This window comes from Strix uralensis, chromosome 3 (genome assembly GCF_047716275.1).
Source record: "Strix uralensis isolate ZFMK-TIS-50842 chromosome 3, bStrUra1, whole genome shotgun sequence".
NCBI lineage: Eukaryota > Metazoa > Chordata > Aves > Strigiformes > Strigidae > Strix > Strix uralensis.
The window spans coordinates 12,672,798-12,699,379 of record NC_133974.1 but is presented as its reverse complement, the minus strand read 5'-3'; the positions used below and the strand labels follow the sequence as shown (position 1 = coordinate 12,699,379).

The 26,582-nt window shown below is 38.3% G+C and overlaps 2 protein-coding genes across 8 annotated transcripts in view; one reads left to right on the top strand and one right to left on the bottom strand.

Annotated features, from left to right (window-relative positions):
• SMC6 (structural maintenance of chromosomes 6) overlaps positions 1 to 4,807 on the bottom strand; it is a 41,128-nt gene extending 36,321 nt beyond the window's left edge. For 2 of the 4 annotated variants that reach the window (XM_074861522.1, XM_074861521.1), the window contains exons 1-2: positions 4,606 to 4,807; positions 1,939 to 2,095 (exon numbers count right to left, since the gene is read on the bottom strand). The gene's annotated coding sequence lies outside the window, so the exon portion shown is untranslated. Of the gene's footprint in view, positions 1 to 1,938; positions 2,096 to 4,593 lie in introns of all 4 variants that reach the window. The other 2 variants (XM_074861523.1, XM_074861524.1) reach the window with 2 other exon arrangements.
• A 116-nt stretch (positions 4,808 to 4,923) lies between these two features.
• Positions 4,924 to 25,640, top strand: GEN1 (GEN1 Holliday junction 5' flap endonuclease). 4 transcript variants are annotated; one of them, XM_074861516.1, is made up of 15 exons: positions 4,924 to 5,034; positions 5,368 to 5,434; positions 8,058 to 8,255; positions 9,985 to 10,171; positions 11,375 to 11,551; positions 13,553 to 13,663; positions 16,562 to 16,635; positions 17,153 to 17,247; positions 18,067 to 18,217; positions 18,335 to 18,371; positions 18,476 to 18,556; positions 19,725 to 19,855; positions 21,590 to 21,651; positions 22,203 to 22,346; positions 22,569 to 25,640. In XM_074861516.1, the coding sequence occupies exons 3-15, from the start codon at positions 8,095 to 8,097 to the stop codon at positions 24,029 to 24,031; spliced, it is 2,874 nt and encodes a 957-aa protein (XP_074717617.1). In that variant the 5' UTR covers positions 4,924 to 5,034; positions 5,368 to 5,434; positions 8,058 to 8,094; the 3' UTR covers positions 24,032 to 25,640. The 4 variants fall into 4 exon arrangements, with proteins under 4 accessions (XP_074717617.1, XP_074717618.1, XP_074717619.1 ...); XM_074861517.1 differs by having other exon boundaries at positions 5,368 to 5,465; XM_074861518.1 differs by lacking the exon at positions 5,368 to 5,434.
• Positions 25,641 to 26,582: the final 942 nt, after the last annotated feature.

Below are 26,582 nucleotides of genomic sequence, written 5' to 3'. Positions count from 1 at the left end.
AGCTACCCTGCTTTTGTGAGGCAGTGTAACATGATCACAGTAAACAAATTGCTGTTATTTTACTAATGAAGGATAACAATTCTCTGTATAGAGGATGTATGTATGTATTTCCTCTACAAATTAATAACTCACAGACTTCCTGCACTAATATGACTGGTCAGAAATGAATCTTAAAAAAGTAACAAGGTCTACTAAAGTCATATGAAACAGAAACTACAGGCATCAAGATTAGTCAATATCTCACATTTTCTGTAACTGTAACCTTAGGGCATGTTTTTTATTTCCCCAAAAGTACATACTACAGTCTTCATACCTATAGTCCCAAAGCACTATGCAAAACATGGAAGGAAGCTCACATACTTTTGCCCGAAGTAGAGGAAGGTCCTCTTTATACAAAGGCAATGAACAATCTTTTTATTTGCCAGTAGTTGTCACCTACTGGGAAGTATCCAAACCAGGATAAAACTGACAGCAGCTGCACAGTTTTCTGACATCAGAAAGTCTGTGAAATGGAGTATGTTCTACTCAGACAACTTTGTTTAGTAGAATTTAGTCTAGAGCTCCCTTCTAGGAAAGATGGCAACCAACTTAAACACATCTCACCTGTTTGAGCAAAATTCAGAGGCATTAAATGTAATTAATATCCACTGCTGTAGAAAGATCACTGCATGACACATGGCCTAAAAGTAGGCTGAGTTTATTTATAAAAATAAATAAAAATACTAATTTAAGAAAAAAATGGGTGGAGTGCAGAAAAGGAAAGAATGACCAGCATTAGAAACACTGAATATGCAAGGTTGATATTTGTGTCATGCTTTGAGACCAAATTGACTGTGTGGAGACTAAACACACTGGGGGCTTGGACACCAGAACACTTCTAGTCATGGACACATTTAACGATAACGAGCGACCACTTCCTTCCACAGGACAGATCCAGGAGAGAAGGCAGGCAGCTCAGCCTAACAGCTCCTAAGGTGATCCCCTGTGCACTGCAGGGGAGAGGACTCTGTCAGTGAGAAAGCCAGGTGGATCAGCACAGCCTCAGGGCTCCTTGGGGTCCCCTCATTAAAGCCCTTGGGCTTCCCCAGAGCTTCTCTGTGGGTCTTGTTCCACATTCTCTCTTTAAATGTTTTAAGATTAGTAACTTGGAGAATCGACAGAGAACTCAGTAAAATAAAGACTGTTAAATTACAACTTCAGTCATAACCAGCGCTGCAACAGAGAGGAGCAGTCTTTCCTCCCTCTACCTCTTCTGCTTCCGTCTCATCCCCCTGAGTTCAAGTAGGTCTTCACTCTGAAGAATAAACTGTCTTAAGGCACTGATTCTACTGAAAACTAATGCAGGTATAAACTTTTTTCTTTTTAAAGAAGTTCCGCAACCATTTCACCATGCAGATCTGTATGTCTGGGGTCGCTGTGGATAAATGAGATGCTTCTTTGAGCAGCTACTTCTATTTGTGTCAGCTTAATTTTCTGGTCAAACTATAGCCTGATTTCAACTGGTCAGATAGCTCATACCACCAAGCATCACAGACAATAGCATTTACTATACAAAACACCACAGATATTAAAATTTGTTACATTGTTACAAAGAATATTTAATTTCTGTTCTAGATATACATTGACTGTTTTATAAAACAGTGTCTAATGACTCCCTCATTAATTTTCTTTGACAGAGCACCTAAATGATAAAGAAAAAATAATATGCATCTCTTTCCATTAAATGCAATGAACAGAATTCAAAGCAATGCAATAAACTTCCCATCCCACGTTCTTGCAGTAATTTTGTACAGCAGGGATTTCAGATCAAATACTGGATTGTTATTGCGTCCATGAGGTATTCACAGGAAATCTGTCATTTCCATTTTATGTTATGTAGTTTAATACCATACATGTAGAAACCAAGGAGCAAATACACTTTATGATTCAGTTACATACCTTTTGCTATGCTACTTTCGGTTTCCTACATAAACATGTCTTCATGCTTAAATTACTCAGACCAGGAAAGAGTCACGTGTATGCTCTTGGAATTTATCCACCACCCAGATATGAAGATAAGCATTCATTCAATCTGCTATTCTGTTGAAATCACTCTCTAGAATGAAGGGAAAACACAATATTTAAATGTAATTATTAGCATCGAAACTAAAGATCAGCGCTATGAGTTCCATCACTACACCATTTGGACATTTAAGAAAAAAGAGTATAAGAGTGGAAAGCAGAACAAAAAGAAGACGACTCACTCATGTAACCTAAGCATGCCGAAGGCAAAGGACAGAACAGTCTGCATCCCGGAACTCTTGAAAGAGCTAGTACTGCAAACAAAACTTAACTGGAACTGCAAGCAAACTTTATTGAACTAGCCTCAGAAATCATTATGACAAGTACCAGGAGTTGTAATACTTGAGTACAAAAAAGCTGCAAGAGAAACTAACTTGCAGCAACAAGGAATCCACTAATAAGACTTCACAAGAAACAAAGTTTTAGAAGCTAAAGGAAGAAGTAGTCAACATTTAAAAAAAATAAAAAGCCCACAGGAAATTACATATACATTTAAATTTTATTTTTGGATCATCTTGACATTTTTGAGAGAAAAAGTTCCTTTTTTAACATTAATTGCTTCCAAAACTCTTGTACCAAGACACCCCTAACTTTCTTTATTAAGTTTTTAATGGAAAAAATAGTTGATTTTAAGTCTCAGCACTGCTTATCATAACTTTAACAACAGATTGGGAATAACTATTCAAGGCAAAGGAAAAGCAGCCGATCTGACCTATATGAAGGTTATTAAAATGTGCAATACTATATTGGAAACAATCAAACTGGCAAAAACATACATTAGTACAAGTATTTTAAGATATCTAATAGACTCACAGGAAGCCAACAATAGACACTATTGATGAATGCTAGGAGAAGGTTTTTTTAATGAACCAGGCATCGTATTTAAAAACTGAAGTCTAAATTTATGTTTATATTGGAACATGAAGCAGGACTATGTTAACGGAAACTTGCGATGACAGTCAGGAACATCAATAATTCAAACAAAAATCCAACTGTTGTAACTCAGAAAGACAAAAGTACTGATTTAAAAGAGAAAATGAACTTCACTATCATGGAATGTAAGAGCATACAGTTAGGAATAACTACTGCAGCTATAAACTGGGAACAAATAAGGGCAAGACAGAACTAATTATAAAAATGGCACAGGATCACTACAAATTATTACAAGTAATTGTATGCGTGTAATGAGAGCATGAAAGAAAAACGCAATCCCCAAATGTGCTGCATAAAACTATTAGGACTATCATATGTATAGTAGAGAAGCATTTACCCCGTTAACATCAAAGTATAGGAAAACAGAGGCTGCATCCACCAGAAGCAACATGTACTGATGTCCACCCACATGCCACCTTGACCAGCAGCATCTCTTTCCACAGGTTCCATCGCAACACAGTTCTACAACAGTTTTCCCCTTTTCCTACCTGGCTAGTCACAGCTGGCCTCATCCAGAGCAGACACAACCAACCTCCTGCCACCAAAACCACTCCACTGGCTTTCCAGCAGCCTTGTGTTGCCCTGGTGTCCCTGCAAGGTGGGACGCAGCTGCCACTCAGAGCATCCACTTTAACCACTCGGCACCCAGGGCAGCTACAACCCGGACTGCCTTTTGTCCAGTTAGTAAAACAGAAGTAAAGACATCAGAGCAGCCCTACTGAGGATGAATGCACGGGAGGAAGCATAGGGTGGGAGAAAAGGAAGGAAGGAGTTGTGGTCTTCTGCTGAGGTACAGCACACTACATTTAAACAGACACAAAGACACTGATACATAAACTACAAATTAACTCTAGTTTATAATAATGAAGTAAGGGAACATTCACTGTCTGTTGCACATGTTTCAGAGGACTGAAGTCAGAAGCCTAGCTTCATAGGCAGGAGCGGAGTGCTGTATATTTTCAGGGGCTATCCAAGCCACAGTCCCATGTTGGACTACAGAGCGGCTCTGACGTTCACAACTCCTCTCCAAATATTCTCACAGCCAATGCATAAGAAATCTACACCGTCCCATCTCGACCCTGAAAATGCACTATCTGACAGACAGCAGCACAGAGGGCTGCTCCGCCTCCTCTACAGGGAGCAACAAAGGGAAGAGGGAGCAGAAATCCCCCCGCTCGCCCCTCCAGTCCTACGGTTATTTGTTGCTTGGCCCAACACCTCCTCCAGACGACCTGGAAAGATCCCCTCACCCCCAGAGAGGCGACACCGCCCCCTTCGCGGCTGGAAAGCCCAGGCGGCCGCCGCTCCCCGGTCCTTACCCGCTTCCCTCCTGCCCTCGCCGCGCCGGCGGCCGTCGGGCAAATCCGGGCAGCCGGCGCGGAGCCCTCGCACGGGCAGAGCAGCCATACCGGACAGCGGGTGACAAAAGCCAGCTCCGACTGCTAACATGCCCCCACAAAACCACCTGAGAAAGCCACCCCGGGGCGGGCAGAACCAGCGCGGCGGGGCGCAGGGCTCCCGGCACAGCGCTGCCCCAGCACAGCCCGTCGTGAGGGGAGCGGACAACGCCACGACCTCGGAAACAACCGACCTCGCGACCTCCCAACCCACCTTCCTTCCTTCCTTCTTTCCAGCCGCTCCCGGAGGACAGAAGCGCGCCCGGTCACGGCGCCACCGGCCCCAGGATCCCCCCCTCCACCTCTCCTCAATGCCGCGCCACAAGCGAAGGCCCTGGCAGGTCCCGAGTCTCCGCGCGGCGGGAGGGCCGGGCAAGGGGCTGCGCGGCCACCGGGGCGCGACGGAAGAGCCGCCGCGAGCGCGGCGCCTGCGCGCTGCCGCCCCCCACCCCGAGGGGGCCGTTTCCGCGCGCCCGCCATTTTCCAGGGGGCGGGGCCACCGCTGCGGCCGCGCGCGCCGGGGGCGATTGTTGGGGCTGCGGAGCGGCTGCGGTGCCGCCGGGTGAGGGGGTCCCTTCCCCTCCCCGGTCAGCGGCTCGGCCTGCTCGGGTCTCCCCGAACCTCTCGGGGCCCAAACCGGGACGTAAGTTTCTCGTAGTCCGCTCCTGAGGGTTGAATCGTCTTCGCTGAGGAGGCGCCGGGCGCGCTGCGGGGGAGCGGGGCCGTGCCCCGCGGCTGGAGTCGGGGCGCGAGGCCTGCAGGCCTCGTAGCGGGCAGGGCAGGGAGGGAGAACGCCAAAAAGGTGTTCGTCTCACGGCGAGTCAGGGACAGAGCTGGGTTTGGCTGCGTGGTGGTTTATTATGTCTAGCTCTCATTAAGGCGGGAATTTTAGATGCTCGTATTCAGGGCGTCAGCGCCTTGTTATGTCGTGTTCGCACAACTTCTCTCTTTTTTTTTTTTTTTTTTTTTTTCCTAGGGAAGGAAACCGTAGGAGTTTGAGGAGGAATTTGCAAATTGTGAAGCGTGCCACTGCTGTGCTTCAGGTGCTCAGGTTTATCAGCAAAGCTGCGCCAGGTGCTGGGGTATCACAGTAGCACAGAGAGGGAGCAGGAGTGTTGTTAAAAACGTGTTGTGGGCTTTATTTTTTTCTTTTTTTCCCTTTTTTTTTAAAAGACCTTTGAGTCAGATGTAAAGCATATTCTTGGCAGTCTTTGCAAGTTACCTTAGCGATGGGTGAAAACATATCTGTATGAATTAAACTTCAGAGTTAAATGTCTTCTGTAGTTATTTTCAAGTAACTGGCTCTGTAAAAAACTTTGTAGACTAGAATATAGTCTTAAAAGCTGTATAGCTACAGCACATACTGGCCCGATGAGAATTTGAGGAGGTTTTGTGGGATTTTTTTTTTTAGTTTATATTTCATATCAATGATCTTATATAGCATGGTGTCTTCAGTGGTTTCTAAGTATATGAAAAAAATCAGGTTTGGTCTTCTTTCTTTGGAAGTTACCAGCTGTCTAAGCAGATTGGAGGCTTGTGATGAACGAAGCTCCTCAATAAAATCTGAGTAGACAGATCACTCCTATTAAAAGTAGTAGATCTGTTTGTATACAGGATCCAGATCTAAATATTTTGTAGAATATGCTCAAGAAAGCAAAGATTGGTAGGTCTGTCAGGTTTTCATAACTCAACCTTAGATATATATTGAATGGGGGTAAGGATGACTTCTGTCCTCAAATAACAATACCATCTCATAATGAAAAAAATGGGTTTTTTTTTTTAGTTTTCAATTTTTTATACTTTTTTTTATTATTTGTGATCTTATGGAATGTTAAGTGTTTGTAGCATGTTTGTCTTCCCTGTTATTTAGGTACCATGTGACATTCCATAACAATTTTTAGAAACCAACTAACACAGTTTTTTTAAAATTTGTATTGATGCAGACTGGCAGGAACCAAATGATAACATCAAAAAGTCAGCTCCCTTTTTTTGCTAGGTGTTCTCTTGTTAAACCTCACTGAAGCTGAGTATCACACTTGTCTTTTGAGAAGGTTTGGATGCCTTTTGTTAGCTTCCCCTGTGCATCAGAGAAATTGTTCATTCTGCACTTCAAGAAATTATTTGCATGTTTTAGTTGTGTTTTTAAGTCATTTTACATGCTTGAGGTATAACAACAACGGAAGCAATACATTTTGCCCTGTATGCATGCAACTAAAATCAGGTTGAGTGATTGTAGTTGTTAAAGAAATGGATTAGAGAAACATGATTTCTGTTGAAAGTAAGTCTTAATGTGAGAACTTGATTTAAAAACAACCTGGGAATTGATTAGCTGCCTTGCTTTGAAGCAGTTTTAGAGCATAAAACAAGGCACCCTGCAAAGATGGGCTTGCTGTTCTGACAAACTGCTATGAGCAGGTGACATAGCTCTTCACGTGCCTTAGACAGATCTCAGAGCACAGGTAGTTAGCTTGTCTAGACATGATTTATTCCATGGAGGGCGAGTATATGGTAGTTCTAAAATCAGAAAGAAAGAAACAAAACGTTCCAGATCTTACTTGATTTTTATCTTCTCGAGGGAGAAGAGGGAAAAGTAGAGAAGTAAGCATGGGGCAAACTTTGTACAATAAGACAGTGCAGGAATAGATTGGTATTGTGAGGGGGAAAGCAGAGTATGTGTTAGAGACCTTGTATAGACCTTGCAAGATGTGAAAACCAGAGGAATAATGAAAAAGAAAAGAAGAAAAGGAAGATTAAACCTGGTAATGGGGTATCATGGAGAATAGAGCTATATAAGTAAAGTTAAATAAGAGACAAAGAAATATGTGACCTAATGGGAGTATGGTTTTAGCTGGCATTCGTTGTAGAGAGTACCAGTCACACGATACCAAAAATAAAATAGTAAAAACATACACACTGGTTGGTGTGTTTCTGCAGTCTCGGTGTTACAAACACCAGAATGTTTGTTGGAAGGGACCTCTGGAGGTCATCAGTGTGGGATTCCCTGCTCAGAGGGTGACTTCCACCAGTATTGGATTAAACCAGTAACACAGTATGCTGGCTGAATGTTGAAAGTCTCCAAGAATGGAGATTCTGCAACCTGTGGGCAACCAGTGCTGCAGTACCCTCTCTTTTTTTTCCTGAAGTCAAACTTGAATTTCCCAATCCAGAATCTGTGGCTGTTGATCCTTCTTGTATCATCTTGGAATACTAAGGAAAGTTTTAAGTTTTGTCATCATTGTAAATATTCCTCAAGTAGCTTTAAGCTACTTCTGATTGAAGAGAAATATTTTAATGTGAGTCCTACCACTTCAGATCAGGAAGTAATTCCCTAGAGAGGTGTGGTTTTTCTCTGTTTTTAAATAAAGCCTGCATTGTGTGTATGTAAGGGATGCATGAGACTTGGAATTATTTTTTTTTCATTTTTTCCCCCAACAGAGTTTGCTTTTATTTATGTTCAGCAATGAAAATGTACAGTCCAAAGAAGGTACTTAGTAATAAAGCATTTGTGAACTGGAGTCACTACATGCTTAGGAGGTTTGATCTCAAGTGTTCTTGGCTTATAAAAGTAAAACTGATAAATGACTAAATATTTATTTTCTGAATCTCACATTCATAATGTGTCATACTTCATGTCATGTTCTGAAAGTATTTTATTTTGCTTCACAGCTGAAACCTTCATGCTGATAATAAAGAAGCTGGAACAATGGGAGTGACTAATCTGTGGCAAATCCTTGAGCCTGTGAGACAGCCTATCAACTTGAGCAGTCTCAAAGGAAAAACACTTGCTGTTGATTTAAGTCTGTGGGTTTGTGAAGCACAGACTGTTAAAAAGATGATCGGAGTAGTTACCAAGCCACATCTGAGGTATAGTATCCATATAAATTATTGTAGCTAAAAGTCTTGGAATTGTATAATTTAGGTATGATACTTAGTCTAAATTTAATACTACCTCTGCAGTTTATACAACTCTGGTGTTTTGATTCTGTTGTTTTAGCTTGTGCTACTATGTATATGTAAAGGGTTTGAAGTGAAGGCTCAGTCATACTGGCTGAATTCAACTTAATGCTTGGGTGCCAGTAGAATTTCTTGGGCCAAGCCAACCTTGTCTTGAGGTCTCAACTGTAGATAATGATGAGATAGGTGTAAGCAGAACCATGTTTGTCTTACTGTGGTATATCACTGTGTGATATACAGACTGTCAAGGAACACAAATCATTGTGCTAATTCCTTTATATTTCTGAGGCTGTGTGATGGAAGGTAGTATAGGAGTTTCAACTGTTTATCACAGTAGTTTGGGTGCTAGTCAATTCAGAGCATACTGAGAGTTGTTGAATTAAATATGTTTAAATCATTCTTCAGTCTCATGAACAACCTTGAATATATTTTTAATTTAATCAAATCACATGCTTAAGCGATGAGCAAGTATAAGCAGCTTTAACTTCAAAGCACTGTTTTCTGCAAATGATGCTGACAAAAATTAAAATATGTACAAATTTTTATAAATGACATGTTATTGATTAGCTCAAGGATCCTGAGCTGCTGTTAGACATTCCTGTGGCTTCTGTTGAATTCAGCTGATGTGAAATAGCATCCTCTGAGAATCGTTTCTTAAAATGTTATGCTTATGACCCCAAATGAATAATTAACTGCAAAACTTGAAGCATGACCAAAATCATTACTTCCCTCTGATAGGATGTCCTGTGTGCAGTAGAGTGGGGGCATCAGTCCAGATCTCTTATTCAGTCTTTCCAAAGCAAGACAAAGGGATGAACAGATTTCTACCAAAAAAATAAATGTTTTCATGCAGTTGGAAATTAAATTGTTTTGCTAAGTATTTTAGAGAAACTTACTGCAATTGATGTTTGTATCATTCGTGAAAATGGAACTAGCCTCTAAAGATCAGCTTAATGTATTTTTACCAATAGCAAATGTACAAAATTAAATTTACAGTAATGGTCTTTCCATGTCAGTCAAAGAGATAAAAATGTTTGGTCTACTGCTTTTGAAAGATTGATCCCGGGATTACTGGTAAAAGCATATACTTTCTGATATTACTGCTCTCAGTTTTTCTGTTATAGACCAAATCGTTATTATTGTGCCCTTGCAAGATTCCACCCATGAGTTATGCTGGCTTGCAGATGAGATAAATTGGCATGATAATGGTATCTGTGAGTCTGTCTAATACCATAGCATTCAGTCACTTCAGAATCTGATGTACCTGTATTGATAGGTTTGGGATTAAAATTTGGTATAAAAGAATCAACATAGTTATGTGTTTGGAAGCAGACTTTGGATTTGAATGGTTTTTATTAAACCTTTTAAATTTGCTTACATCTTTACACCTAAAAAAGATTTTTCTTGTCCGTATGTGGTATTTTCTTGGGAATTTTGTGACGCTGTTACAAGTTCGTAGTAAAACAACTTCAACCAAAGACAGCGATATAGACAAAAGCTTTGTTAGCTTGGGGGTGAGGGAATAATAAAAGGTGGAGAGAAAGCTAAGATTGTTCCTTGGGTAGGCTATAAGGAAAACATCCAAAGAGATCGGGCTTTGCTAATTCTGCAGCTTATGGAACACCTTGCTTTATTGCAGAAACCTATTTTTTCGGTTCTCTTTCTTAACATCAATGGGAATTAAACTAGTATTTGTCATGGAGGGAGAGGCCCCCAAGTTGAAAGCAGACACCATGAGTAAGAGGAACGAGATGCGCTATGGCCCTTCAAAGAAAGTTGGAGCTGCAAGAACAGGGAGATCTTTATTTAAAACCATTTTAAAAGAGGTGAGTAACAGAGGGCTGTATTTCAGTGTTTTTAATGTTGCAAGAAGAAATGTTGACCAAATTAAATACAGCTTGAAAGAATTAATAGTTTTCTACACAACAATTTTCAACAGTGTTTTGAGGGAGCACGTGCCTTTGAAATGGGCCTTACAGCATCTGTTAACTGTTGCTGTGGAAGAGGGACAATGTCAGTTGGAATAATTTTCTTTTGATGTGTTCCTGTGCATGTTGTGCTGTAGTGAGCCACGGTCATAACTGAGTGTTTATTACAGAAATTCAGCTTCCTTGTTCTTTTATAGTGTTAGTATTGATACTTTTGTGGGTTTTTTCCTAGGTTGGGATATACGTGAAAACAGGAATGTGTTGTGTACCTATGTAAGTTAGTGTGTTTTTGAAGGGGTACACAGAACTGTTTTGTAACCTAGATCTATGATTTGGTAAACTAGCTGAATAGCTAAGAGGATACACTTGTTGGAAACCTACTGAATTAGTCTAAAAGGAAGACTGTATAGTTGTCTTGGTGTAGATGGTTGAGACAACTCTGATTGCAAAGACCCCTATTCAGTAATTTTCTTCTTCATTCATTGTTGCAGATGGTTAACCATTTTTGTCTATTCAAAATCTTATGAAATTGAATTTATAGGTGCTCATGGCTTCAGTAGATTGAACGTATCAATTCATGGTTTATTCTTAGAATCTAAAATAAATTTTTTTTTCTGAAATTTGTAAGAAGTATATATGAGTATTTATCAGTATGTTTTATACCATGTCTTACAAGGCTGTCAGTACTGTATTTTCATGCTTGATATTCTCAGCGAGTCTGGCATCTGTTGAAAGATGTCTGTGCTAGCCCATTATTACTACTTGAGTAAACAGCATTGCTTCACAAAGATAAATATTCCTTTGTTACTCATCTTGGGAAAGCATCCTAAATATCTATATAAAGTGTAAAGATTTTTGTGAAGGAGTAACCATTAGCCATGCTGTGTTTGAGTCCTGTAACTAATATGTTGCTCTTGGTTCGATATTTCTTTTGATTGTTACAGTAAACTGTATTTCTCAGTAGTGCTTATATTGATGTAGTATTCTATAGGCAGTGCAACAGTAGCAGGTTTTGTATACACTTGTGTCTTAAGAAAACCTATGCTAATAAGTGAATCTAATTAAGCATTCAATCACTCTTTCCTTTTGGATTCCTTTTAGTGTCTCGAACTGCTGGAGTGTTTAGGTGTCCCTTGGGTTCAAGCAGCCGGGGAAGCAGAGGCAATGTGTGCCTACCTAAATGCAAAAGGGCGTGTTGATGGCTGCATTACCAATGATGGAGATGTCTTCTTATATGGAGCTCAAACAGTTTATAGGAACTTTGCCATGAATGCTAAGGTAATGTACCTCATCCTGTTCTCAGCCTCTCTTTAGAGTCTTCCCAAAAATGTGAATAGAAAGAAGGGGCTTGAAACAATTATTTAGATATTATCGCATTTACTCTCTAGTAGTTGAGTTTGTTTAAAATAGTACGTTTAAGATAGGAATGTTTTGTTTGCTACAATGACAGTTTGTACATTGGATGTGAGAGCAAAACTACTGAATTGAAGAACACTTATGGTATTATAATGTAGCAGCTGAAATAACGAGTCAGTGTGTTCTCTTTTTTCTGCAGGGCAGGGGCCGTTTATTCTTACAGTAGTACATACTTATGCTCTCATTAAAGCTCTTACTTCATCATTAGCAAATCAGCAATTAGACAGCTATCAACCTTTTCTCCTGTCAGCATAAGACCACTCTAACACGCGCTGTGCAGACCAATCAACTTCTTGTTCACGCGCTGTTCACACAGCGGTAACTTTTCACAGTTCAGTGTTGCAGCTGTCCGTTGTTTTTCCCTGCCACCTTGGCACAACTCAGCAGTTTCTTATCTTTCTTCCAAGGCCTGTTTTTCATCAAAGGCCTCTTTCTCATCAAAGCCCTACTGCTTCTTGGGGGCTGCGCTGACAGGCCGATGTCTCTCCTACATTATAACATAAAGCTAAGTAGCAAAATCCACACCCCCCCCCTCCTTTCTTCCTCTACAGTGGAGAATTTGAGTGAAGTAATTGTTTCCTGTAAATTTACCATTAAGGCATACGGGAGTGGTCAGCCTCCGGGGTCTAATAACAGTGTTCATACACTTGCATCTTACAAGTTTGTTTTATTGTGAATGTACTTACAATTAATACTGTTAGTCTCCAATTGAACACAAATGGTGTAGGGATCATACATCTGCATTATAATCAATTGTTGTGATCATTCAAAAAACCAAATCAAGTTATGACCTTGAGCTTAAGTGTTCATCTGTTAAGAATGCAGTTTTCTAGAACTGGTGAAAGGCAACCCCAGATTTCCATAATTTATACCTTCTCTATAAATCAGAGAAAGGAATGCATGTGTTCTGTCTGATGAATCTAACAAGAAAGTGGAAGAAAAATGATATTGGGGTTGGAATTCTAAATAATGTTCATCTGAAGGACTTGCTGAGAAAGTACTTCAGTAATAGGCAAAAATCGGTAGAACGGAAAAAAAAGCACTATGAAAAACTAACTTTTTAAAAAAATAGTTCAAGTTGATGGAAGATGGTTTGCTTTGGCGCCTGGTTCTTTTCTTTGATTCAGCTTCCTTGTCATCACCAAAAATGAAGGTGGCCTCAATCTTTCGTGTGTACTTTGTTACGTATCTAAGTCAACATAAAAAAAAAAAAAAATTATGTGCATGTGTGTATTTCAGGGGCATCTGTTCCAGAAAACTGGATTATTTTGGGTTGTTGGCTTGGCGAGGGGAGGGGTTGTCCTTTGCGGGGAGACAGTGTCCTGTGTTTTAATTCATGTTAATCTTGATTTCATGTTATTGTGTTTGAGTCTCTCTACCCTTCAAAGCTTTAGGTGTTCCTTTAGCTCATATCTAACATGCTAGGTAACGTTTTAATTAATTTTTTCTTTTTTTACTCAAGTAGCACATTAAAATGTTTACATGGATTTTAAAAACTGCAGTTCCTGAGGTGATTTACACAGCCACTACTACTGGGTAATGTTAGTTTTGCCAGACTTTTTCTACAGGTGGCAAACTATAAAAACACCCCTTTGCTTATTTTAGTTTCTTTCAACGGTTGATGCCCATACTTAAAACTTGAAATTCCAGAACTGTGGTTATTCATGTTGTGTCCATGCATTACATTATACATTTTTAATTGCTGATTATTTTTTCTGTTATCAGACCCCTCCTATGTGATAGACCCATTTCCTTCAGATGTGGGTGAATAGGGGTGGGTAAGCAATCACAACTGAATGTGACTCAGGGCAGTTCCTTCCCTGATGTTACAGAAATAACGTGTGTGATAAATTTCTCTTGCAGGATCCACATCTTGACTGTTACACAATGTCCTCCGTTAAGGAGAAGCTTGGTTGTGACAGAGAGTCTTTGATTGGGCTAGCTGTTCTTCTGGGTTGTGATTATCTTCCAAAGGTAAGCAATATAATTACTTTTTATTAAGTACTTACATTGTCTTAAACAATAAACTGTATCAAGGGAGACGTGCATGCTGACAAAACTGTATGCAGTGCATGATTACTGTGATCTAGTTGGAAAAGATGCTTAGTAAGTCACTGTAAATTTTATTTATGAAGGCTTAAAGATAATCGAGATTGTTCATGAACATTAATCTTTCTAAACTGTTATGTATTACTCCAGAGTTTTTCTATAGTAGAGGTGAAGACAAAAGTTTAGATGTTGATTACATTGAGCAAAAGTGTGAAAACTCAGTTGTTTGTGAGGATGCTTTGCAGTCATTCGTATATAAGTACATCCCTGTCAGAGTAGATGTGGAAAATAAGAAAAACAGCTTTGTCTGTGCTGTTTGGAAGACTTAGTAGGTTTTGAACTGTAGTTATTAGTAATGCCAGTTCTGGATGCAGTTTGGATGTATCCCCTTTTAGTTCTATCATTTGTAAATACATGATTTATGAAGAAGTAGAAGTCACCTATTTAAAAATTTGCCTGATGAATGAAGAGAGAGGGATCTCATTCATTACTATTTCACTTTTTTCTTTCTTTTTCTGTAAGCTCTAGAGTTTTTTTTTGGAAACTTTGAACAGAAGCTGTTGTAATGACTATTTGAAATGGAAAGGAAGTGGGATGAAACTTGTTTTCCGTGCAGTTCATCATACAGTGACTTCAGGCAACAGATACCTAGTTATTCTCAAATCTTTGTGGTTCCAATTTGATAAAACTGTCCTTTTAAACAACTGATACTGCTGGAAGAGCAAATAGCTCTAATTTTTTTTTCCTGAAAGACTTGCTTCTGTTATAGGGATCTTTATAAACAGTTGTTTATTATTATTACAAAATGAATGTATAAAGAGAGAGGGAGTAAAAAAAAAATAGTGGCTAATCAGTGGTTATTGTAATGGAACTAGCAGCTCCCGGAATGCCAGGTTCTTGCATAGTCCTAAAGTGACACCATTACATACTGTCAGATAGGTCTTTTGAGTTACTACAGCCCAGCAAAGTGGATGAAGATAGAAACTTCGAAGAAAAGCTTAATTACAGGAGTACATTGGAAATGGGGATTGGCAGAACAGATAAATGAGAATACCACTGTAATTGCACTTATTTTGTTGAATATATACCAAAACAATGCTTTCCTTGCGGAAGCTGAATATCTGACTCTCTGCCTGAGTGTCTGGCTGCAGTCCAATGAGAACTTCTAATTGGTTTTGAATGTACATTTTTTTCATATGGTTGCATATATTCAGTACAGCCTTTATAGCTGAAATAAAATAAGCAATAGATTTATTTGTAATAATGCTGTAGAAAGGACACTCAATACAATCTTTATATTCAGCTGTACTGATTCTTGGCAAAGTAGAGTAAGGATTGAAAGAGGAACAGGAAAAGTACTATGTGCGTTTTAAATCACAGAATCACAGAATAGTTTGGGTTGGAAGGAACCTTTAAAGGTTTCTGGTCCAATCCCCCTGCAATGAGCAGGGACATCTTCAACTATATCAGGTTGCTCAGAGCCCCGTCCAACCTGACCTTGAATGTTTCCAGGGATGGGGCATCTACCACCTCTCTGGACAACCTGTTCTAGTGTTTCACCACCCCCATTATAAAAAACTTCTTCCTTATATTTAGTGTGAATCCACCCTCTTTCAGTTTAAAACCATTACCCCTTATCCTATCACAACAGGCCCTACTAGTACGTTTGTCCCCATCTTTCTTATAAGCCCCTTTTATATATTGAAAGGCTGCAGTAAGGTCTCCTGGAGCCTTCTTTTCTCCAAGCTGAGCAACCTCAACTCTCTCAGCCTTTCCTCACCAGAGAGGTGCTCCATCCATCTGATCGTTTTTGTGGCCCTCCTCTGGTTGTTTTGAATCAACTGACTTTGCCTCTTCAGTATGTCTAGCAGTTACTGTAAGCTCTGAATTTCAGTCCATGAGCTAGGTTTCAGAAAAGGAACCTCCAAGGTCAGGTTGGATGGGGCAACAAGCAACCTGATCTAGTTGAAGATGTCCCTGCTCACTGTGGGGTATGGGGTTGGGGGGTGGACTAGATGACCTTTAAAGATGCCTTCCAACCCAAACCATTCTATGAAAATATTTGCTGTTCCTATCTTTACTCATAGTGGTAGTCCCTTTTCTGATAAAGGATATGCATACTACAGATGTAATATTGAAGTAAATATCCAAATCAAGCAAACAATTATTGAAAGGGAAGGGAGGAGTTCTTTGGGTTTGTGGTTTTATTGGGATTTTTAGTAATTTTTCAGAAAATGCTCTTGCACTTTGTCACCTCTCAGAATTGATTGTGTATAAGTGCTTGAGGTCTTCAGATATTAAAATTTGTTTCTGTTGCCATAAAGCATCTCTTTCCTGTGAGTGAAAGCTTTTTGCTGGGTTTCTTCTATCTCTTACATTCCAGCCTTTTGACTAAAATCCAAAAGATCTGTCTTCATCTTCTCTTCCCAAGACAATTCTGAAAAATTTCATCTCTCTGACAGTTAGCTGGCAAGATGTTACCAGAATTTTCTGTTGTCCTGTTGCATATAGCAACAAGGAAACCAAACCAAACAAAACCTCTTTTTCCACTGTTTTTTTACTACCTTCTATCTCTACCTTGTTTTAGCTGAGTTGCTATTGAGCGTAAGAACATTTTATGCGGCTTGCATGTTATACTGGTAGTACAGCTGTAATCTGTCACCTTCTCTGACTTTAGAACTTGGTCAAAAATTATTTATCTTAATTTATTCTCAACATCTGGGATCATTTTTGTCATTTCTCTACATAATGTTATGAGGGGAGTTTTTATGAAAATCTGAATACTTTGTCATTAAATAATGTTTCATATTTCTGTCTCCATAGGGCGTTCCAGGAGTTGGGAAGGAACAAGCTTTAAAGTTAATTGAGACTTTGCGAGGTCAAAACTTATTGCAAAGGTAAAACGAAAATTTATGTTGTATGCTGAAGTACTTTGATTTTATTCAAAGACTTGCTCCAAGACAGTGTTTGTAATGCTTTTTGTTTGGGGCAGGGGAAAGATTGCTGCATTCCTTACTTTGTTTGCTAAATGAATTGTGTGTTTTACTAGGCAAGCTTCTTAATCGTTTTAAACATTATCTGGCTCCTAGCCCTTGAGCTAGCAGATGTATGTTGATATATTGGAAAGGAAGTCATGGAGACTGATGAGAGATCTTTGCTGATATTTTTTTAATTGGGTTCTGGATCAGGACATGAGATACCAAATACATTCTATGTTTGTTATCATTAATGTATGTGTCAAGACTGGAAATCCAACAATCATATAATGTACTGTAAAAAAAATTATTTTATAAATTGGAAAACTCAGTTTCTTGGGTAGATGCCTAAGAAGTATAAAGGGGGTATTTTTCCAGTGTTCTATTTTAAGTATGAAAGTTAAAAATATTTCTTAATCCTTTTAATATCATCTTTTAGGTTTGAGCAATGGAAAGAACAATTTCAGTCTGATAATACTGAACAACCTTTGGTTGTAAAAAGGGTAATTCACTGTTCTGAGTGCCATCATCCAGGTCAGTGTGAAAGGTGCCGAATTTTACTTTTAGCCTAATTATTTGCTTTTCATTTGGGGGTGGGGGTGTGTGGTTTTTCTGTTTGGTTGGTTTTGGGTTGGTTTTTTATGACTAGCATTAAAAACTGCTTTTCCTGTCATTCATCTTCGCATCTATCTTCACATTTTCAGTATTATGTATATGTATCTTCATATAAAAATTTTTGAGGCTGGGGACTACCTTTCTTCAACTGTGAAACTAGTTGACAGCAGATGAAATGTTACGACAGGGCTGTTGTGTGAGCCCAGATATTTGCCTTTTTAACATTATCAGTAAAGTATGCTACACTGACAAGCAACTATTTCTTTAGTTGCCTGAACTGGTCTTGCATCAAGAGGCCTGAATCCATTAACATTGCTGGGTTTTGCTGCAGTGTTTTCTTAAAAAGAAGTTAACCTTAAAGAATCTCATTTTGGTAGTGTCTTTGATCAGTGAACTCATTCAAACCCATCACTTGGAGAGGGAAAAGCTTGTTTCAAATGTGTTACTTAAATATATTTGCTAGCTTGTCAGGGACTACTGTAGTTTTTAGGTAATAAAGTTTTCAGCATAAGGTCTGAAACTGTAGGTGAAAGTCTTGAAAAAAATGAAAGCTTGCTTGTATTTGTCAGTTTTCACTGTAGATATGTAAACACAGCTGATGCACTCAGATCTGCTTACAGCTGCTATTCACGTCAGATTCATACGTGTTCTGAGCTTCTTATTTGTACTATTAGCTTTGAATATTTGGAGATTTTGGAAACCTCTTTCTCCTCATGCTTTGTGCATCTGCTTCTATAGGATCTCACAAGGAACATGAGCACAGTGGATGTAAATTCTGTGAAAGCACTAAATACTGCAAACCCAGTGACTCCAAATACTGCTGCCCATGTGAATGGCATCAGTTAGAGCAAGTGAAACAAGCAAGTGCAGTGGAAGACAATATCAGAAAGTAGGAATGTCTTGAAAATTGAACAGCTTTTCCCTGCGCTCATGTGCAGGGTGAGCATTTAAATTATGCATTCTTCCCATTTATATTCAGATCCTAACACCTTTGTTTTACCTGCAGAAGGGCTAACAGTTGTGAGGGCTTTCCATTCCCTGAGGTAACAAACAAGCTTATTTGAAGATTAATTTTTTTTAAATCAATCAATTGAAATTTCAGTTTTCTGCCCTCTCTTAAACTGCCTCTTTTTTGTTTTATCTCAAGGTTATCCAAGAATTTCTTGTAAACAAGAATAAATTGATCAACATAAAGGAATGTCAAAGGCCGAATTTATTGTCCTTTCAGGTATAGAACAAAATACTGGCTATTCAGCTTTGTAGCTTTTTGTTTATTAGTAAGGAAGGCATCTGTGGTAATTTTGATCTTCATTGGTAATTTTACTGGAAAAAAGAGTTAAAAGAATCTTGCTACAACTTCTTAATATAACTCATTTTTTGAAAGCCTAAAATTGAAGATTTTGAAAAAAATCAGTAGATGTAAATTGCTACATAGAAAAGTGGAATAAAGAGAACTAAGAAAAAAGGTCATTTGCCATTGTTTTGTTTTTCACTGTCAAGTATTACTAGACAGTGTTGCTGAATTCTGCCTTATCTATATAGTGTGTATAAAGTACTGTATGGTTATATGACATAATCTATGCTTCTGAGTTGTTATATTTTTTGTTTTCATCCACCTTTCATAAAGGTATTAACAGATACAGCTTTTTTTTTTTATTCGTCCTTGTTTCATCGTCGTAGTGATACTGCATATATAGTAATTCTTTTACTCTAAATGTTGTGTGTTTTCCCAAAAACAGATAGCAGACTTGTATTTAGCACAATACTGCCAACTTCCAAGTTCGGAGGCCCTTAATTCAAAGTGCACAAAGTTCAAAAGTGGTTAGTTTATTCCTCTGTCCATAGAAGAAAGGATAAATACCCTGTGAAGTTTCTTAGGGGGATGGGGGGAGGGAGAGTGTTAATACATGCATGTTAGCTTTGTTGCATTGTTTTCTCAAAATGACTTTTGTTTGGTTTTTATCGGAGAAAGCAGATCTTTCACAATGTTTCACTTTCTGTGTGAGAATTCTTTATAGCATAATAGATCACTGTTAAGCAATGTAGCTTTAGTGAAAATCTGCGTTCATTCTTCTCTCACAGGCAAAATCCATAATTTTCACAGCTCCTTGCATAGCTGATCTGAATCTGATAAGGTGTTTAACAACTGTCTTGTCCCTGCTGCTGCCACTACACAACTGTTCCCTTGGCTTGTTGACAGCTGATGAATCTGCCCTGTTACAGAGCACTGTTCACTCCCTTGCCAGTGAGATATCGCTGGGCATTATGCTAATGTGTAAAAGCATTCTAGATATTTTAAGTATTTAGTCCAATGTCCCTACTATATAGATGTCTAAGTATGATATCCAACAGAATAAGAAAGTTTTCGAGTTTGGGGGTTTTTTTTATACTAACAGATATTTGCTTCTGAGAAGATGGAATGGACGAAACATTACGCTTGTAAGAAGCTGTTAGCACTATTGACGCGTTATGATATGATCCAGAGAAAATCTGGATACACCGATTCAAAACAACTGCAGGCAATACGGTAATGTAGCTTGATTTCTCAAATCAGATCTGTTTACTTCTGCTGCTGGATGAAAATCACAGGTTTCTTCCTCTTTACAGAAATATAATCATTTTCTTCCATCTCTGTTTTCAAGCTTTGTGCTCATTTTGAATAGAGGTGGAAATTTAGATCAGTACGCCAATTCTTATACCACTGCTGCACAAAGTAATACATATAGCAGTTTCCTTCTAAATGGCAAAGCCTGTTTTTTCCTGTGCTTAGTTTCTATTCTGTTTCCTTGGATCTGCACATGAGATTTAGCATTACAGGTTTGATCCTCTGCTCAGGTTCTTAGCAGAAGTTTAATTGACTTCTGTGATTCAAAATAAGAGCTTAGACCTAGAAATGAGCATCTGCAGATTCAGTCATGATCTCTGATTCCTTATCAGACCTACCAACTGTCATTGTACTATGTGTTTGATGAAATCATTGGCTTACAGTTCTATTCTGCTACCCCTTCTCAAAACAACATTTTCATTAAGGATTGCTGCATTTAGGAATATAAAAATGGCCCAGTATCCTGTTACTGAAAGGGGATATGCAGGAACAAAACCAAGTCAAGCATGTAACTGGTTTCCTCCAGAATACTTTCCCACCATCCAGGTTTCTGTTACTAGAGAATTTTCTGAGCTAGAATTGGTACCTTCTTGTTCTGTCTGCCCCCGATTATTTTTTTTCCCTAATCCTTTCTTAAACTTAAGTGAACTTTTAGAATCTACAGTGTCTTTTGGCAAATCTGAACTTAACTTCACTGTGTGAAGGGAATTACGAATTTTTTTAACTTCAGTATCTGATGGTTTCATTTCCCAAATGAAACTCAAATTCCCCATCCTGCCTTGACGATCTCATATTGCAAGAAGGTTAGTAGTTTTTTCCATGTTCCTTGATGCTGTTCAGGATTTTATAGACCTTAATTTTGAGGTACAGGAGGACAGTCAGTAGAAATGTGATAGTATCTCTTGTGGGTTGATGTGTCTGTTAAATTATTACTTGCAGAGAAGCTGTTCTATTCAGTGTTATCTTTGGGAAGAGTGGAGAGACTGGGGGCTGCTTTTTAAATGGATTGGCTTGATAAATTACCAGCATTTACCTTGATGAATGAATTAATTGACATGCTCTGTAACACTTTCTACTAGAATTTCAGCAATTTAAAAGACCATCATGCATGCTGTAGATTTCTTTTGTTAACAAGTGTTTAAAAACTCAGTAATAATTCAGCAGGAGCATCTTCACACATAGGAACCTATTAAACTGGGCTGTAGATAATTTTTTTAGAAAAATCTCATAAAGACTGACTGTCCCTGCTCAGTTTGTTTTATCTTCCTTCATGCTCTCATGCAAAAGAGCCTGTCTGGTCATTCAGAAAGTTACTGTCTATGGCAACAGCCTTCCCTGTGGCATTAGTTGAAGGTATCAAACTGGTGTTTGTAGGAGTCTGCTTTGTAGTTGTCTGTTACAGAACAGCTTTTTGATTTCTTCTTATGCTCCTCTGAGCTGTATAATTAAAAAAATGAAAAATGCTTCAGATCTAGACCCAAAATTTTACTGTATAACTTATACAGAGAAGTAGTGTAATTTTTAAAGGTGTATTACTAGAATATTTTTTCCTCTGAATCATTACAAATTCGAGTATTGAAATATTTTTAGATAACTTAGATTTTTCATTTCCTGTTTAAACAAAATCATTTAATGGGCTTCTTTTTGTTCATACAGGATAGTCAAGACACGTGTTAAAAACGGAATTCCTTGTTTTGAAATTGAGTGGCAAAAACCAGGTTGGTCTGGTTTCTATGTACATTATGGAACAAAACAGTTCATAGAAAAAGAGAAAAGCATGCTTTAAAGAGGAGAAGAGTTTGACAAGATTGAGGCAAAGCATTGTGGGTGAGATTGGAAACTGTTCTATGAAGACAACAGAAAATGTGCATCAAATTTCACATACCCTGAAAGTAAAAGCGATGCTTTAAAAGAAAAAAAAATACCTAGAAAGCAAGGGACTTGGTCTTTGGTACTTTTTCTGGTACATGTTAATAAGACCTGGACTCTATTTCATATCTTATTTCACTATATACCCAAAGCTGTGACTGTTTACTACCTAGAAATTTTTCTGTGCTGACAGACTTCTACCTTTAGCATGCCCATTTGTTCCAGGAGACTGGCAGAAAGAAAAAGACTTTAATTGTAGCTAAATCTCAAACATTGTACTATTGACCTTTTTACATACCTTCTTTGTACTCAGATAAATCTTTTGTTCTTTGTTTTTCTTATTCCCTGCTTTGATTTGTGTGTATATACATGTCTAATGTACATTCATGAATTTTTTTAGAACATTATGTTGATGCAGAAGATGAGCCTGTGGAATTGTTTGTAGTCACAGTAGAAGAGGAGTCTTTGTTTCAGGCTGCTTATCCTGATGTTGTTGCCCTTTATCAAGCGGAAAAGTCAGAAATTCTGAAGAAGAAACAAAAAAGTAAGCCCAAAAGTTTATTTCTTAGGAACTTATGGGTCTTGCCAGAATACAAGAAGAAAAAGCAACGAATATTTCTTCCACTGTTGAGCAGTATCATGTTTTGTCCAGATCAGGGCATGATATCTTTCAGGGACTGGTTTTATCTTACCATTTTATACTTTAGCACTAGGAGATCTGAACTGCAGTTAATATGCCATTTTGACATGCATTTTTTTTTTCCAGACAGGAAAAACAGACCAAAAGAAAAGGAATTATCAAATGTTTATGATGAAGTTAGTGATCTTCTGTCTCAAATTAATTTAAAATCTGGATGTAGAATTCTTCCTGTGCAAGACTCCACATCAGATATAAAAACTCCCCCAGAAGATCAGATATACCCGAGAAGTACTGAATCAAAAGATGTAGTGTTAGCTGCAGCTTCCAGCATAGGAACTGTTCAGATGCCAGCATCAGCAGCTGCTCTTCCTCTGACTGCATCACCTTACTTGCTCTTACAGAGTACGTTGGCTGACTCATCCACATTGCCACCACAATTTACTAAAAATTCAGGGATATCATCCTCTTCCTCTATAACAACTGGTCTACACCTGAGCAGTGTTGATTGGGAAGGAGCCTTCTTCAGTGCTTCATCAGCCCGTGGGGGTGACACCCATGATCCAGCAGCTGGCTTAACTACATGCATAAAACACTCCCATCCACCAGGTCATGAAACAGTAGGAAATAGCTCAGAATATTCTGATGCTATGCAGTCTGATCAACATCATTCTGATAGTGCAGATGATTTGGTTTCAGATGATGCTATGGGACAACTTCAGAAGTGGTCTTTAAGTGAGCGAATTCTTAAGAAGACTTCCATTCCATCAAAACCTTTGTTGTGTGAAGATGTACTACAACTGCAGTCTTGGAAATGTTTTAAACAAACAAAAGAAACATTGCATCCTGATAAAGATTATGTGTCTTCCTTGTGTCAGTTAAACAAACTAGTGCAGGAAAGTAAAAATGTGCCATCAGAAAACTATGAAAGGGAATCCAGCATACACGTTTATCAAGATCAGTACAAAAAAGCTGACAGCCTGGCTGAAATTGTGCAGAAAGATCGTAATATAAGCAGTTCAACATCACTAGCCTGCAGTGGGCAAACAACAGAGATGCTGCATCTTGGGTGTGAGCTGCTTCCAGTGTCTCAGAAGCCAGCAGATGTTTTAAGTGGTTGTCACATTAAAAAACCTTGTGTTCGAACTACTTGGAAAACTTCTTCTAAAAAGAGTGTGTGTCAAAAGAGATGCTCTTCTAGTGAAGACAGTGATGATGGAAACATGAATAAAAACGTGATTTATGAGCAGCAGAAAAGGCAACTGAACCCTGGTCAGTTTAAAAAATCTTTTACAAAGAAAAGGAGTAACATTGTTAGTGGCAAAAGAACAAACAGTGACTCAGCCCTTATCATTAAAGGGAAGAAGAAAACGACTGATTTAAAAAAAGCTGGTAATAGCTTTTCATTGCAAGTATCTCCAAAACTATCCTCTGTGGGGGAAGTTAATTGTTCCCAAAGTCCAGAGGAACCGTTTGAGAGGTCAGGTTCTGGTCCCACGTGGCAAGCCAGAAGTGCTCCTCTGACTTCTGCATGTGCAGAAAGTCCCCTTCCCCTGTCTGAAAGACTAAAAGGAAGAATCAAAATCAATTAGGTTCTCCATAAAATAGATCATGATAACAGTATACTCAATCTTCAGCTTTTACAGACTTGTTTCTCAAATTTTTTGCAGTGTGCTTTATCAATTTTAAGTAGACACAGTTTTGATGAATAAGAAGTGCTGTGAAATACTGCATACTGGAGCTAAAGTTTGAAACTGAAATGTTATCAAAAGTACAAAATAGCTGATTATAGGCAAGTGCCAGTTATTCCAGACGTGATTACATTCTGAATGATACATAAGCATCAGGGTATAGTATACATGGGAGCAGGGACGTTTGTTTATGAAATAAGAAGGGCTTTTTCCCAGCCCATTGTGAAGATTTTGTGTACAGCTATTAGTCCTTCTGTTCATAAAAACAGACTTACTAGAATAGTGTGTGCACTGATGTTGGATAAGACAAAGTGATACAGCTCTTTCCAACTGAAATTTTCCATTCTGTTTCACTAACTTAATTTTGCTAGTTTTAAAATGGGTTTTCAAATCCTGGGATGCTGATTTTGTTGATTATCTCTGAAGGACCAGATAGAGACACACAGCAGATGTACCTTTCAGGGTAGCTAAATTTATATCTGCCATGCCCTATGATAAACTGTTTGAGCGTGTGCATCTTCCAAAGAATGAAGTAAGCCATGTAAGGATGTTCTGGTTTTGTATTTAAGGAAATTTTATGGCTGTTTTAATGAAACATTTATAGTTTGGGACTTTTTTTCTTAAGATACAAAATCCCATCTAACACTCGCTTCTACTTAGAACAGAAGGAAGATTATGTTACAGAAAATCAAAATCTCATGATGATATTGCAGATTCTTTGAATATTATGTAAATGTTTGTTTTTAAAGGGGGAACATGAATACAGTTGCATTTTTGAAGGTATTCATCCTATCTCTTTAGTATTGAAGCAATCTCTGTTTGTACATGGGGGAAAAAAAAAAGTTGTCTTCAACAGCTTATTAGAAAATGCCTTTTTGCCTGTCTTTGAGTGTTCATAACTTTTGCTGTGGACCAACCAGAAGGGAGACCACTCTTACCAAGGTATAATGTTAATAATAGAAATTTAGAATATCCGTGCCTTAATGAAAACGTCAATTCTTTCTTCATAAAGGCTAAAGCTTTAAAAGTTAGGAAGCTAAATTCCAGATGTATTTAAGGAAGAAATAGGTAGTCTATAGATAATACGATCTGTAATTAGCCAAAATGAATGTTTGTTTCTTCTCTCTGTGGGCAGATGGAGAAAATGTATTTATATTTGATTTTCCAAATGAGAAATGTATCATAGAAATGAGAAAAAAAAAAAAAAAAGCAAAATATTGAAAACTTATTTTCAGATTTGAAGATTGTCTCCCTCTTCTGGAGACTCTTCACCACCCAGCTGGTGTGGGAGGGTAGCTAGAATAGAATTGCTAAGGAGAATGAGAGTAGCAGTTACCTGGGGACCATAAATGGAGAGATTCCTTATGCAGTGGTCAGTAGTGGAGAGATCAGACCATTTTTTGTGGAAAAACATTATTGATTATGTATGATTCTTTTCCTTGCTGCGATTTTGAATACTGCAAGTTGGAATCAAGAGTTTGAATTTTCATTAATAAAAATGCCAACATCATGTGAATGACGTCACTTTCCTTCCTTCCCAGTGTATGGGAATGTGCTCTTTTGTTGGAGGGATCATACAATTTCACCCACAGTGTGTGCATTTCTGTGTTTTAGGGTTTTCTTTAGAATTGGGGGTCAAGAGTGGTTTTTGGAGAGTTTTCTTATTTGTTTTCCAAATCTGGCTGGGATGACTGCTTTAATGGATGGTTCACTGAAAATACTGTGCCAGAATTATGACAAGTTCATGTTTTGTGAATGATGGAAACCAGAAATGAGATATAAGATACTAAGAACTGCAGAGGGGGGAAAAAAAAAAAAACGGTTGCTGATAATTCCTACAAATTAATCTGGTTCCATAAGTACAATTCAAGCATGAAAAGCAGAAAAATTTCCATTTTTTTGTTTGCAACGCATCTCAATTTTGTGCAAGTTTTCTGCCGGTACTTTAGAAGCATCAATAGATGTGAAAACAACTGTATAGGATGTGCCCCCTCATTTAGGCTATAGCTGCTCATTGCAGCAAATAAACACAAGAACATTTATCACTAGGAGCAACTTCAATTAAACTGGTGATTTGTTACAGAAGGGAAATTACAGTTTTTAAAGTGTTTTGATTTCTCATCTTTCTGTAATTTACTCAGTCTAAGGATTAGGGATGATTTTTCTTCTTTGGAACTGCTTTTACTGTACCAAAGCTGACTGCTTTGCAACCTCTCACACTTGTGAAGATGATGTTTAAATAAATTGAGTGGGTGTAACATAACTTTCTTCTGTAGGAAATATTCCTACAAGATTATGTTAAACAAGCTGTAAGTATAAACAAATGTGATTCATCAGCCTGATGACCCTGAATATATTTTCATTTATCGTCTGGCCTGGTCAGCCCAAACAGGCTCTATCAGGGCGCTTCATCTAAAGTAATAAAGATATACGTGCTACAGAGGTGAGGCAA

What these genes read in the sequence shown, in the direction of transcription:
- GEN1 (XM_074861518.1), top strand. Translation starts at nt 8,095, where the DNA reads ATGGGAGTGACTAATCTGTGGCAAATCCTTGAGCCTGTGAGACAGCCT. An exon ending in TTAAAACCATTTTAAAAGAG is followed by an intron (nt 10,172 to 11,374) that starts GTGAGTAACAGA and finishes GATTCCTTTTAG; the next exon opens with TGTCTCGAACTGCTGGAGTG. An exon ending in GTTGTGATTATCTTCCAAAG is followed by an intron (nt 13,664 to 16,561) that starts GTAAGCAATATA and finishes CTGTCTCCATAG; the next exon opens with GGCGTTCCAGGAGTTGGGAA.